The 14,887-nt window shown below is 51.5% G+C and overlaps 1 protein-coding gene across 17 annotated transcripts in view; it reads right to left on the reverse strand.

The window, feature by feature from the left end:
- The window catches only part of TOP1MT (DNA topoisomerase I mitochondrial), a 53,011-nt gene extending 52,583 nt beyond the window's left edge, over nucleotides 1-428 (reverse strand). For 5 of the 17 annotated variants that reach the window (XM_073018462.1, XM_073018464.1, XM_073018459.1 and 2 more), the window contains exon 1: nucleotides 317-422. Coding sequence is in view for 9 of the 17 variants with exons in the window: in XM_073018453.1 (XP_072874554.1) it covers nucleotides 317-342 (26 nt within the window). In the remaining 8 variants the exon portion in view is untranslated. Of the gene's footprint in view, nucleotides 1-316 lie in introns of all 17 variants that reach the window. The other 12 variants (XR_012093782.1, XM_073018457.1, XM_073018454.1 and 9 more) reach the window with 5 other exon arrangements.
- Between the last annotated feature and the right edge of the window lie 14,459 nt (nucleotides 429-14,887).

Raw genomic sequence — 14,887 nt, forward strand, 5'->3', positions numbered from 1 at the left:
AGGGCGGACACGGAGGAGGGACACGGAGGAGGGGTGCGTGGAGGAGGAGGGGACACGCTGGTGGCGTAGTGCGCGGAGGGGGAGGTACACGGAGGAGTCGCGGAGCGGGAGGGATGTGAGGGGTCGTCACCAAGAGCGCGACCTGGGTCACCCACAGGAAGAGAGCCACTGAGGGCACCTCCTGACCCCTCCCTCCCGGCGGCCCGGCGCCCTCAGGCCGAGTCCCACCTCCCCCGCAGCGCTTCCGGGGCCCATGCGGAGCCACTCCGCCACCGCTCCACCGGACCCTGCTTCCCCCGGTCAGGCCGAGTCCCACCTCCCCGCAGCGCTTCCGGGGCCCATGCGGAGCCACTCAGCCACCGCCCCGCCGGACCCTGCTTCCCTGGTCTGCGCGGAGACGCCGGCAAGGCCCCGAGCCCGCGCATGCGCAGCCGACGCCACGTGCCGGGCCTTGACGCCGCGGCCGCCGCCGGGAAGGGGGCGGGCTGCGCGGGCGCGGGAGAGGCCCACGCGGTGGCCACGCGAGGCAGAGCGGGATCCCATCTGGTGGCGGGGCTCAGTTGGGCCCCTGGGCTCGCGCGCTCTGCGGGCCGCGGTGCTGACGGTCACCCAGGAGGTGGGTGGGAGGGCGTTCCCGGGGCGCCCGTGCTGTTGGCTTCTGCGAGGTGGTGGAGCCTCGCCAGTCCCTGCAGCGCTTTTGCGATTCTGAAGATAAAGAGGATCGTGTTTTGAGAAAAGCGCACGGAGCAAGGAGCTCAAGGAGCAAGGCCTGAGGTGCAAGCTGTCACTGGGTCGCATCTGCTTAGCAGCCTGCACATTGCTAGCGAGAGTCTCCACTCAGCCTGAACATAGTGCTTGGGAGGAGGGCCGCCAGGCCACACCCGTGGGGTGCAGGACGCGCCACGTTGGGGTCCGTGGGTCTGGGGTGATGTGAGATCCCAGAGGCTGAGTCTGGAAAACTGATCCTATATGGCCACAGTAGCAGAATGGACAAAGACCACCAGGCCGAGAGGGAGCTGTGTGGACAAGGGCACGGCGAGTGGCCACGGGTGGCCAGCGTGGAGTACGGCTCCCTCCAAAGCAGGCCCTTCCTGCAGGTATTTTATCCGGTAGGTGGAGTCAGGAAGCACAGGTAAGGGAGTAGGGAAGTACACATGTTGGGGAGCAGGTGAGAGCCAGGGCCCCTGGACTAGTCCTCCTGGAGGCCTCTGGGAGAGCACAGGACACAGTTCCGAGTGGGTTTGCTCTGGTTTCCAGGGGCCATCCTCGCCGCCCCCACCTCTGCCAACTGCACTTCCAGCAGACCCCAGGCACAGGCCAGCAACCCTAGGCACTGAGAAAAGCCCTCAGGCAGGAAGTTGCAGGTGCGGGGGGCGGGGGGACGTGGGGGTGCATGGGAAAGGCAGGGTGCTGAGAGCGTCAGCCGCACTGCATGTGTGTGCGTGCTGGGGCTGGGGAAGGGCCGGTGCGTGTGGACACGATGGTGTGGGCACCGGGGGCGCCACCCCCGCATGATCCCCTGTACATTGCAGAGAGATGATGGCACCAGTGGGCACACTGCTCGCAGGACAGGAGGAAACAGGACTTGGTCAGGCCAGAGACAGTAGGAGCCTAAACCACAGGCCTGCAGAGGTTGAGGGGAAGTGTCTGATAATTAGTAGGGTGTGGAAATGAAAATGAGCAAATTGAGTATGGTGCCCAGGGCTTCCAGTTTGGGTGGTCGGATGAGTGGCTCTGTCTTCTGGCCCTAAAGCCCTGTCACGGGAAGGCGAACTGCCTGGAAAACGTACACCTGGGGAAGACAGAGGCGGTTATTACAGACACTCCTTCACTTTACAACTTGGCTGTTTTATGATAAGTTTTAGTGCATTTGTTTGAGGTTATTAAAGATGCCATTTTACTGCCTTCTTAACAAATGGACGTAGGCAGATAACTGTTTTCCTGTTGTGGTGAGTAATGGCCCGGCGAGGCAGCCTTCTGTGGAGCAGGCACTGCAGAACCTTTGCATGCAGATGGCATCTCCTCTACAATGGCGCCAGGGTTGCTAGAGCCACACGGACGCTGAACTCATTTTACTCAGGAACGCCACAGAAACGATAGCCAAAAAAGGATACCATGAAGGCAACATAGATCACATGCTTTTTAAAAAGCCCATCGTCAGCATAAGTGACAACACCATTATCACTCAGTCACCGAGATTAAAAATTAGTCACACGTGGAAAATAGAAACAGGTTTTCAGGGAGAAGGCTTTGTTTCCACTGAATAATGCCCCCTCTTTTGCTTGATAAATAGATGATCCTTATTTCCTGATGATCTACATTTTCGAGGGTAGCTCTGCCTAGGTGGTCTCAGATTTGGGGTTAAAGCCTTGGCATCAGTTGACTGTCTGGGTAGGGCTCAAAAACTATAAATTGTATCCGAAAATGTCTGACAACAAGGTCAGAGATTCCATCCAGACTGAATCTAGATTAGGTCACAAATGATTAACAGTCCTTGTAATTAAGAACTTTTATCTTGGCCGGGTGTGGTGGCTCTTGCCTGTAACCCCAGCATGTTGGGAGGCGGAGGCGGGCGGATCACTAGAGGCCAGGAGTTTGAGACCATCCTGGGCAACATGGTGAAACCCTGTCTCTACTAAAAATACAAAAATTAGCCAGGTGTGCTGGCGGGTGCCTGTGATCCCAGCTACTCGGGAGGCTGCAGCAGGAGAATCTCTTGAGCCCAGAACGCGGAGGTTGCTGTGAGCCAAGCTCACAACACTGCACTCCAGTCTGGCTGACAGAACAAGACTCCGTCTCCCTCTCTTTTTTTTCTGAGTCTCGTTCTGTCACCAGGCTGGAGGGCAGTGGCGCGATCTCAACTTACTGCAATCTCTGCCTTCTGGATTCAAGCTATTCCCCTGCCTCAGCCTCCCAAGTAGCTGAGACTACAGGTACACACCACCACACCCAGCTAATTTTTTGTATTTTAGTAGAGACTCAGTTTCACCATGCTGGTCAGGATGGTCTCGATCTCCTGACCTCGTGATCTGCCGCCTCAGCCTCCCAAAGTGCTGGGATTACAGGTGTGAGCCACCATGCCCAGCCGCAAGACTCTGTCTCAAAATAAAATAAAATATTTAAAAAAAAAAAAAGAACTTTCTTCTTGTGTGCATCACAATACTTCAGCGAGACATCATCCTCATCCGAGCCACCATGGGGTTGGCCGTTGCCCCTCTCCTTCCCTTTAAGCCCTGGTCCAGCCCAGCCTTCGGTCTTCTGAGCCTCCATGTACCTCAGCTTCCCCTCCCTGGCCACTCTGGGCAGAGGCCTTGCTTTCTGTGTCACTGACACCTGGGGACAATTCACAGAGGTACCCCACACCCACACTCCCAACACGGTGTCTGTCCCACCTGTGCCCGCCACCCACCAAACCTCTGCTCCCCTCCATCTTCTCCCCTGTTACTGTGGTTGAACTCTTCACACTCCCTGTTAAAGACCAGCCACCTGTCAGCCCTCCCCTGACCCTGCAAACAGTACTGCACCTGTCCTCAGAATTCAGGTGTGCCCACTCCCTATGTCTGTCTTTGCTCCTCTGGCTCACTTTGATCCCCATTAAAGCACTCTCATTCTCTGGCTGGGCACAGTGGCTCATGCCTGTAATCTCAACACTTCGACGAGGCAGGTGGATCACTTGAGCCCAGGAATTCGAGACCAACCTGGGCAACATGGGGAGGCCCTGTCTCTACAAAAAACACAAAAATAAGCCAGGCATGGTGGCACACACTTGTAATCCCAGCTGCTTGGGAGGCTGAGGAAGGAGGATTGTTTGAGCCCAGGAGTTCAAGACTGCAGTGAGCTGTGATCACACCACTGTACTCCAGCCTGGGCAACAGAGTGACACAGCCTGTCTCAAAAAGAAAAGGTCTCACTCTCAAAGCTCCCTGAGACCACTTCCAACAGGGTCTCCACCAGCCTCCTCCACTCTTGGCAGCCTGGTCTTGCTGTCGATGGCGCAGGATGGCGCATGTGTTGGTCACGGCTTCCCTTGGAACTGGCTCCTCCCTGGGCTCCTGGGGGCCACCTGGCCCTGTTTCTGCTGCCCTCCTCCTTGGGCCCACTATCGTGAACTATCCTGGCACTCTGTCCCCAGCAACTGTATAGCAAAGACGTCTACAATGTGGACCTTGGCCTCCAGCCTGGCCCCTGAGCTTGAGACTTGGCAGCCTTCAGGTCGTCTCCCCTGAGCTGTGTGACAGAAGCTCCAGCCCAGCATCCCAAACCCAAGGCTCTGCCTGCTGAAACCTCCTCCTCCCAAACCGTCCCCATCTGTTGGTCACACCAGCCATCTCTGAGCTGCCAAGGCCAAAGTCGTGTCTGAGACACCTCTTCCTCCCACTGCAATGTGGAACACCAGCAACCCTCACACACGTTCTAGTTTCACTGCTCTATGGCAGTGGGCTCTGCACCAGGCTGGACCACAGAAGGCCATGGGTGGCTTCTGTTGTATAAAACATGCCACAGGTGCATCCAGCTGCCGGGATCAGTGCCGGTAAGTGCCCACTGCAGAGACCCAGCGCACTGTGCCCGGGCCACCCTCACCAAGGCGCTGTCCTAAGGATGAAACTGGCAACCAGAATCAAGCCCACACCAGGCCACTCTGCCACATTCAGAGGACAATCATGTGTTCCCCTTCCCCATATCTTTTTCCTTTTATTTGCCAGAAAAGTGCAGTTCCCCAGAAGCCAGCAGGCCAACCACAGGCATCTCCCTCCCTCCCCAAGCGCACACCGCCCCTCAGCACCCGGGAGGGACGTGAACACACACAGCCTGGGAAGGTCCCAGAGCAGGCTGGGTGCTCCTTGATTACAGAGGCCCCACCACCAAGGCCTGGCAGGGCACCCAGAAGATGAGGACTTTAAGGAGCTCTGTCCCCACATGGTTCCTCCTACCATGCTCCCGGCAAGCTAGTGTTCTCAGCGGCTCTTTTTTTTTAAACAACTCTTATTTTCAAATAAGAATAAATATGTGTGTTCTCTGGGGCTTTAGGCAGCCCCGAGCTGACCCTGTGACTGGGGAGGGATTGATGGCCCCGTCTCACCGGGAAGCCAGGTGCATCTTTTACTAAAGGTGGTTTCTGAATGATGAATGGCTTTCTCACGAACACAAAATTGTTGATTGTAGTTACAAACAATTCATTTTCACGTCCTGTTGATTCTGCCCCAGCCGTCCCTCGTGGCGCCTCCACGGATGATGCATCGGTGGCTATTACCACCATTGATGAAGGCTTCCTGGTCGCCCTGTGGTACCTGTTACTCCATTCATCACAGACGAGCAGCGGGAGAGCATGTTCTCTTCGGGCCTTGCAGTTATTTATCCTTGAATTTGTGTGGGTTTGTGCACCTTCTAAATACAGGTGCAAACCCAAACTCCAAGATCTTAATAGGCTGCAACAGTGGCCAAAATACACGGCCAGTTAAATTCTTTGGGTTTAGCCAATCCTCCAAAGCGTACCTCTTCTGCTTCACATTCTAAAAAAATACTGATGTGCATAAACAGTGTCAGCAATCTCAACTAATTAAGGTTTCCAACCAGAAGGAAAGTTGAAGTAAGTACCAGCAATCGGCATCAAATCATCAACTTTTAAGACTGACCTGGAAGACCCCAAGCCTGAATGCCCCAGCACCCACTGGGCAAGGGGCAGTCAGTCCCCAACATGGCCTAATCCAGGCCAAGCAGGAAATTTCTGGAATCAGCTGCTTTTTCCAGATTTCTCTCTCTCGACTCCCTCCTCCTGGCTGCCTCTCTGGTTCAGTGGTGGCATTCCCCTGAGCTTGACCGGGCTCTGCAGATGGGCTGGCATACATGGAAGAAGCTTGTGCTGTGAGGAGTCCTGGCTTCCAGCTCACAGCCATTGTGCCTTGGGTGAGTCAGTCAGTCTCTCCAGACCTTGGGGTCTTCACCCAGGACATGTGGAGGCTCAGAAAGGAGCCCAGGTTCCTGCCCATCTGGAAAATCTGCATGTTCCTGGTTGCAGCAAGAGCCTGCCAGGCTCACACTTGCAAAGTACTGGTCCATATAAAAGCATAAAGTAGGCCGGGCACAGCAGCTCACACCTGTAATCCTAGCGCTTTGGGAGGCCAAGGTGGGCCGACTGCTTGAGCCCAGAGTTTGAGTCCAGCCTGGGCAACATAGCAAGACCCCATCTCTACAAAAAATACAAAAACTAGCTGGATGTGGTGGCACATGCAAGCGGTCCCTGCTACTTAGGAGACTGAGATGGGAGGATTGCCTAAGCCTGGGAGGCTGAGGCTGCAGTGAAGTGAGCCGTGATCACACCACTACACTCCAGCCTGGGTGACAGAGGGCGACCCTGTCTCAAAAAAAAAAAAAAAAAAAAAGGCCGGTCACAGTGGTTTACACTTTGGGAGGCTAAGGTGGGCAGATCACTGGAGCTCAGAAGTTCAAGACCAGCCTGGACAACAGGGTGAAACCCTGTTTCAATTTTTCTTTTTTATAAATTAAAGAAAGAAAAAGCAAGCATAAAGCAGCGCCATCAGCAATTATCATCTCATTTGCAAAAGGTCCCTGTGCTGACTGCCGTGCCCCTCCTGCTGCTGTCCGTTTCCCTGCCTATTACACCGAGATTCTCCTCTACTTTCTCACCCTCCCACCCTCTCCTTTTTCCCCCTAAATTTTTTAACTTCAGAAGTGCACAATACACATGTAACAAACCCACACATGTACCTCCAAATCTAAAATAATTTTAAAAAATGAAAAGGAAACTCTAAATTTTTTAAGTGCAGTGATACATTCTTGCTGTGCCAAGTCCAGTAATACAGAAGCATGCAAAGAAAAAGGCAGCACCACCCCCCTCCAACACACACACACACACACTCACACACACACACACACACACTGAACTGAGGAAGCCAGAAATGGTGGAACAGCGGGATGGAACTGACACACTCAGTCTGGGCTCCTGCAAACACACACAGATGTGAGTTTGCTTCTGTGTCTTTCCTTTTTTAGAAAATACCAACATGGAATTTTGTCCACACATATTTTTCTGCAGTTTGTTTTATTCAATATAGCGGGGTTTTTTTGTTTTGTTTTGTTTTGTTTGTTTGTTTGTTGTGGAGACAGAGTCTGGCTCTGTCACCCAGGCTGGAGTGCAGTGGCACAATCTCAGCTCACCGCAACCTCCACCTCCCAGGCCCAAGAAATTCTTCCACCTCAGCCTCCTGAGTAGCTGGGACTACAGGCGCCAGCCACCACGCCCAGCTAATTTTTGTATGTTTTTGTAAAGACAGGGTTTTACCATGTTGCCTGGTCTAGTCTCAAATTCCTGAGCTCAAGTGATCCACCTGCCTTGGTCTTCCAAAGTGCCAGGATTACCGGCATGAGCCACTGCACCTGGCCAGCACGTATGTCTTTTATATATAATAACTGTGTATATCCACAGCATGGAAATGCCAGTATATATTTGTCCCTGCCTCTGTTAAAGAGCATTAGGGTTATATTCAGGTTTTTATTTTGTTTGCTGTGAATTCTGACATTTTTACGTTAGAAGGCTTAATTTCAAAAAGTGGGGCCACTGAAGCAAAGAGCATACATATTTTAAATTTTAATAGCTTCTTCCTGATTTCCTAAAAGGCTTGATCTCTTCACACCATCCGAGCAGGTCTTGGGAATGCCTGCTTTTGTTCATCCTTATCAGCACTGCATGTTATCAATCTTTCAAATTTTTGACAATCTAATGACTTAAAATGGGTATCTCATGGTTACTTGGTTTGCCTTTCTCTGAATACCGATGCAAGAGAATATGGGTCCATGGGCACCGGCAACTTGCATCTTCCTTTTTTTTTCTTAGAGATGGGATCTTGCTTTGTCACCCAGGCTGGAGTGCAGTGGCACAATCGTAGTTCTCTGCTGCCTCAAACTCCTGGACTCAAGGGATCCTCTCACCTCAGCCTCTTGAGTAGCTGGAATTTATTGGTGTACACCATTACATCCAACTAAGTTCTTTTATCTTTTTAGAGATGGGGGATCTTGCTATGTTGCCCAGGCTGGTCTCAAGTGATCCTCCCACCTTGGCCTTGATCAACAAGAATGAGCTTAAAATGTACATTTCTTATGTAATGTCTTTTTAGATAGCCTGTAGCTTTGTCACATTTGTGAAAGAAAATGTCTCAATTTCTATTTCTGTTTTTTTGTTTGTTTGTTTCATTTGAAATGGAGTCTCACTTGTTGTCCAGGCTGGAGTGCAGTGGTGCGGTCTCAGTTCACTGCAAGCTCTGCCTCCCAGGTTCACACCATTCTCCTGCCTCAGCCTCCCGAGCAGCTGGGACTACAGGCACTCACCACCACGTCCAGCTAATTTTTTATATTTTTATAGAGACGGGGTTTCACCATGTTAGCCAGGATGGTCTCAATCTCCTGACCTCGTGATCCACCCGCCTCAGCCTCCCAAAGTGCTGGGATTACAGGCGTGAGCCACCGTGCCCGGCCTTTTGGTTTTTTTGTTTTGTTTTGTTTTTTTAAAGCAAGTGATCTTTACATAGGGTCTTAGTCTGCTTGGACTGCCATAATAAAATACCACAGACTGAGTGGCTTAAACAACAGAAATAAATTTTCTCAGAGTTTTGGAGGCTGAGAAGTTCAAGATCAAGGTGCCAGACAATGCAGTTCCTGGTGAGGGCCCCCACTGGCTTGCAGACATGTCCTCCTGTGGTGGTCGGGGAGAAAGTGATCTGTCACTTTGCTGTGGTCACCATCATCTTCTTCTTCCTCCTCCTTCCTCTTCTGCTCCCTCCTTTCTTCTTCACCCTCCCTCTTTCTTCCTCTACGGCATCAACACATGAATTTAGGGGAGAAGAAAGGAAGGTTGGATGACTCTGCATCAAGTCATCCAACCTTTAGGGTTGAACCAAAAGACCCCAAACCCAAACTCTTCCTTCTTCTTCTTTCTTCTTTGCTCCTTCTCCTGCTCCTTCTCCTTCCTCTTTGACAGAGGCTTGCTTTGTTGCTCAGGCTGGAGTGCAATGGTGCAATCACAGCTCACTGCAGCCTCAAACTCCTGGGCTGAAGTGATCCTCCTGCCTCAGCCTCCCGAGTAGCTAGGACTACAGGCATGCACCACCACACCTGGCTAATTTTTTAAATATTTTTGTAGAGATGGGGTCTCACTGTGTTGCCCAGGCTGCTCTTGAACTCCTGGCCTCAAGGAGTCCTCCTGCCTTGGACTCCTAAAGCACTGGGATGACAGGCGTGAGTGCCGCACCTGCCAGTTGTTTCTTCCCATGAGGGCACTAACCTTCCTGTAGCTGAGCCCCACCCTCATGGCCACATCAAGGGCCCTAATGCCTCCCAAAGGCCCCATCTCTGGGTAGCATCACATTGAGGGTGAGGACTTCAACATATGGATTTAGGGGACACAGACATTCAGTCTGGAACACGCAGTTAGCTTAAAACCAGCTACCTTACTGAATTCTTTTTTTTTTTTTTTTTTTTGAGACAGAGTCTCACTCTATGGCCCAGGTTAGAGTGCAGTGGCGAGATCTCGGCTCACTGCAACCTCCGCCACCTGAGTTCAAGTGATTCTCCTGCCTCAGCCTCCCAAGTAGCTGGGATTACAGGTGCGTGCCACCACACCTGGCTAATTTTTGTATTTTTAGTAGAGACAGAGTCTCACCACGTTGGCCAGGCTGGTCTTGAATGCCTGACCTCAGGTGATCCACCCGCCTCGGCCTCCCAAAGTGCTGGGATTACAGGCGTGAGTCACCGCACCCGGCCAGCCAAGTTTTTTAATTAGTTCTAATAGTTTTTTGGTTGAATTTCTTGGGATTTCAGATTACACAATCATGTCACCTGAATATAAAAATAACGTTGCCTCCTTTCTTCCAATCCTTGGTTTTCTGTGTTATTTCTTTAATCAGGAGCTACAAAAGCCTTCTGAAGAATAGAGGTGGTAGCAGGCATCCATATCTCATTCTAGATCTCAATGACAATGATTTTAAGATTTTACCATGTAGTTAGTCTTTATCTGTGTTTGATCCTTTGTCTTTATGAGGCGTTTTTAAAATTAGGAAGTGTTGAATTTATCAAATGTTTTGGGCCCACATGAATATCGGTGCACGAGTTTTCTTTTTTTAATAGATGGATGAGATCTCCTTGTTGAACAATTTCCTGATGTGGAAACTGTTTGGTCAGGCTGGGTCTATGCTTTAACACACTGCTGGATTTTATTTGCTAATATTTTATCAAAATTTTAATGTATAGTGTGTCCAGGTGATTTTGGCTTCAAATATCAGAAAACCCGACTCAAAGTGACTTAAGTGGGAAGGAGATCTGTTATCGCAGCAAGCGAGGAGGAAGAGGAGCAAGTCCGGGGTGGTGGGGGGGGGGCCGGGGGGGGGGGGATGCTGCCCGGTGCTTTCCTCTCTGCCGCCTTCGGGGTGCCTGCGGCTTCCCTCACTGTCACAAGATGCCTGCATGGTTCTTGGTGTCATATTCAGCCCCAAGAGTCCCCAGGGAGGAAGACATGGCCTCCCCTCTGTGGACCCTCCGAGGGCAGAGAAACTTCTCCCTGAAGCCCCTCGAAGACCCCTGCCTGCCCCACCTGCCACCTGTGTCACCAGCCCATGGGTGTAGATTGGTCACTGCCAGGGGAGCAGTACTAACACGACCACACGAGCTGCCTGTGTCCTGCTCGCCTTGGAGAAGAACGGTGACGGTGCAGGTGCGCCCGCCATTGCGGGACATTTTGCAAACCCAGGCTCCGACACGTGAGGGCGCCCACGTGGCTCTAACACCCTCTGACCAGGCATCCCAGTCTATACCTTCTGGGGCCAGGATTAGCCAGCCTCCCCTGGAGCATGTGGCTTCACTGAGGAGACGACCACATGAGCCAAAGGGGACTCTGTAAGGACAGAGAGGTGAGGTGGATGGGCTGGGCCACCAACATGGTCTGCAACATCTGTTCATGGAGAAAATCAGGCCGGGTTCAGTGGCTCACGCCTGTAATCTCAACACTTTGGGAGGCTGAGGAGGGCGGATCACCTGAGGTCAGAAGTTTGAGACCAGCCTGGCCAACATGGTGAAACCACGTCTTTACTAAAAATACAAAAATTAACCAGGTGTGGTGCCCCATGCCTGTAATCCCAGCTGCTAGAGAGGCAGAGGCACGAGAATCACTTGAACCCGGGAGGCAGAGGTTGCAGTGAGCCAAGATTGTGCCATTGCACTCCAGCCTGGGCAATAAGAGCAAAACTCTGTCTCAAAAAAAAAAAACAACTCTTTTTTCCTTTTGAGACAGGATCTCTCTCGGTCACCCAGGGTGGAGTGCAGTGGCACAATTATAGCTCATTGCAGCCTTGATCTCCTAGCCTCAAGTGATCCTTCTGCCTCAGCCTCCCAAGGAGCTGGGACCACAAGCACACACCACCACACCCAGCTAATTTTTTATTATTATTAGAAGAGATAGGATTGCATTGGGATTACAGGCATGAGGCACCGCATCCAGTCATCAAATCATTTTCTATACCCTGTCTTTATTAGATTTGGGCACATTCTAGCTTCTAAGATGCATGGGAGACCAGGTGTGGTGGCTCACACCTGTAATCCCATCACTTTGGGAGGTTGAGGTGGGAAGACCCCTTGAGCCCAGGAGTTCAAGACCAGACTGGGCAACATGGCAAAACCTCGTCTCTACTAAAAATACAAAACTTAGCAGGGCGCAGTGACTCACGCCTGTAATCCCAGCACTTTGGGAGGCCGAGGGGGGTGGATCACCTGAGGTCAGAAGTTTAAGACCAGCCTGGCCAACACGGTGAAACCATCTCTGCTAAAAATACAAAAATTAGCCGGGCATGGTGGTGGGCACCTGTAATCCCAGCTACTCAGGAGGCTGAGGCAGGAGAATTGCTTGAACTTGGGAGGCGGAGGTTGCAGTGAGCCAAGATTGCGCCACTGCAGTCCAGCTTGGGCAACAGAGCGAGACTCCGTCTAAAAAAAAAAAAAAATTAGCCAGGCATGGTAGTGTGCACCTGTAGTCCCAGCTATTTGGTGGGAGAACTGCTTGAGCCCAGGAGGCAGAGGTTGCAGTGAGCTATGATCGTGCCACTGCACTTCAGCCTGGGCAACGGAGAGAGACTCTGTCTTAAAAAAAAAAAAAAAAAAAGAGGCCGGGCACGGTGGCTCACGCCTGTACTCCCAGCACTTTGGGAGGCTGAGACGGGCGGATCACGAGGTCAGGAGATCGATACCATCCTGGCTAACACAGTGAAACCCCGTCTCCACTAAAAAGACAAAAAAATTAGGCCGGGCACAGTGGCTCAAGTCTGTAATCCCAGCACTTTGGGAGGCCGAGACGGGTGGATCACGAGGTCAGGAGATCGAGACCATACTGGCTAACATGGTGAAACTCCGTCTGTACTAAAAAATATTTAAAAACTAGCCGGGCGAGGTGGCGGGCGCCTGTAGTCCCAGCTACTGCAGAGGCTGAGGCAGGAGAATGGCGTAAACCAGGGAGGCGGAGCTTGCAGTGAGCCGAGATCCGGCCACTGCACTCCAGCCTGGGCGACAAAGCGAGACTCATCTCAAAATAAATAAATAAATAAATAAATAATAAAAATTTTTAAATTAGCTGGGCGTGGTGGTGGGCACCTGTAGTCCCAGCTACTCTGGAGGCTGAGGCAGGAGAACGGCGTGAACCCAGGAGGTGGAGCTTGCAGTGAGCCGAGATCATGCCACTGCACTCCAGCCTGGGCGACAGAGCGAGACTCCATCTCAAAAAATACAGGAAAATTTCCATACCTTTACGAGTTGGAGTAGCATCTCGAGCCTAGGGCCCTTCAACAGTTCATTCTACTGTTATTGGTCTACTTATGTTTTCTCCCTTTTCTCAGGTCAACTTTGATCATTTATGTTTTGGTAGAAAATCATCCATTTTCTTTAGATCAGGTTGGTTTTCATAATGCTCTCTTGTAACATTGTTCCTGTAGCTTAGTTGTTCCTCCCGAGGTGCACTGGAGCTTTCCCCCTACGGCCAGCCACTACTCGTGGCCAACCCCAGTCTGTTCTTGTTCTCTTCCTAATCAACAAAACCTTGACTGTGTATGGGACAGCGACGTGCCCAGTTGGAGTGGCACCCCCTGGCTTGGCTGTGTGTCCACATTCTGGGGGATTTCTGGGACATCTTGCTTCTCCGATTAATTTTTCTCTTCTTTCTTTCCTTTCTGAAACACAGAAAGGAGCCCACAGGAGGAGCGGCCTCACCTCCACTGAGAGGCTGAAGGCACACGCTGGGGAGACACAGGTGGCAGGAGCCTGGCGTGGCCCCTGTGGCTGCGACCAGCCTCTAGGGAAAAAAGAAACAACTCTCAGAGGCGAACCCTAGCAGATACAATCTCTTTATTCCGTCCCAGGGATTTATCAACTTTGTTTTTCCCAAACCATCAGCTTTTTTGTTTTGTGAGTGATAACAATGTTTAATCTTTAGTCATTTACTCCTCCTACTTTCTTCTTTTTTTTTATTTTTTTTATTTTTGAGACAGAGCCTTGCTCTATCACTCAGGCTGGAGTGCAGTGGCGCAATCTCAGCTCACTGCAAGCTCCGCCTCCCAAGTTCACACCATTCTCCTGCCTCTGCCTCCACAGTAGCTGGGACTACAGGTGCCCGCCACCATATCCGGCTAATTTTTTGTATTCTTAGTAGAGACAGGGTTTCACCATGTTAGCCAGGATGGTCTTGATCTCCTGATGTCATGATCTGCCCGCCTCGGCCTCCCCAAGTGCTGGGATTACAGGCGTGAGCCACCGCGCCCGGCCAACTCCTCCTACTGTCTTCTCATTTGGTTAATTGTTGTGTGTATATATGCAGTAAAATCACTTAAGGTTACAGCATTTCCTTTGGTTATATTCTATAAATTTTATTTAATTTACTTTCTAGTTACATTTTAGGTAATATGCAACTTTTGTTTTTTGAGACAGGGTCTCGCTCATGTCCCAGGCTGAGGGTGCAGTGGCATGATGAGAGCTCACAGCAGCCTCCAATTCGTGACCTCAAAAAACCCTCCTGCCTCGGCCTCCCAAAGTGCTGGGATTCCAGATATGGGGCAAGGGGCGTGGAGCTCCATGCCCTCCCTGGGTCTACCACCCTCCAGAAGCATCCACACACTCAGCTCTCCAGAAGCCCTGAACCCTGTCCTGTGGGGGTTTTGTGGAGGGTTCATTACATAGGCATGTCTGACAACTGTTTATTAATATAAATGAACAAAAAGTGCATTATCTAAACCCAGCAAGGCCTGTATTTTGAGACTTTCTTGGCCCCTTTGTGTAGCATTCTTTCCTCCAAGGTACGAGGCAGAACCTTCTCTGGAATGAGGGTCTTCTGACCCACAGATGAGAGTCCTGCCTTGGACAGGTGAAAGGAGGACAGAAGGTCAGAGAAAGAGATTCTGTTTCCTGAGGTCTAAAGCGCCCCAGCATTGTAACACATGACCGTAATGAGGGTTATGGGAGTTAGGAGTCAAGAGCCCTGGACTAAAACCTGTATCTATATAATCCTCATCTCACAGTGCTGTTCACTAGTTCCACCCAAGCTTGCTGGCAGCTGACCAAGTCTCCTGTCAGTGTGCTCAGATAATCAGGGAGTCCCTCCATTTCATCTTCTTGGAGAATAGGCTTCTGACCTGCTGCCCACCAGCCCGGCTGCTCCCAACTCCTGGGAACTTCCTTCACTGCAAACATTTCCTGCAGCCCCACTGCTGGGTGGGGTGCCTGGCTCCTGTCTCCGGGTCTTATCCGTCCTTGCTTTAATCCAGCAGTGTGCCGGTGCCGGCTGGCACGCCGCCTCTTCCCAACCCTGTCCACTAACTTCACTTCATCAGCGTGAAACCGGCCTTGG

The sequence above is a fragment of the Chlorocebus sabaeus genome, chromosome 8 (assembly GCF_047675955.1).
Source record: "Chlorocebus sabaeus isolate Y175 chromosome 8, mChlSab1.0.hap1, whole genome shotgun sequence".
Taxonomy (NCBI): domain Eukaryota; kingdom Metazoa; phylum Chordata; class Mammalia; order Primates; family Cercopithecidae; genus Chlorocebus; species Chlorocebus sabaeus.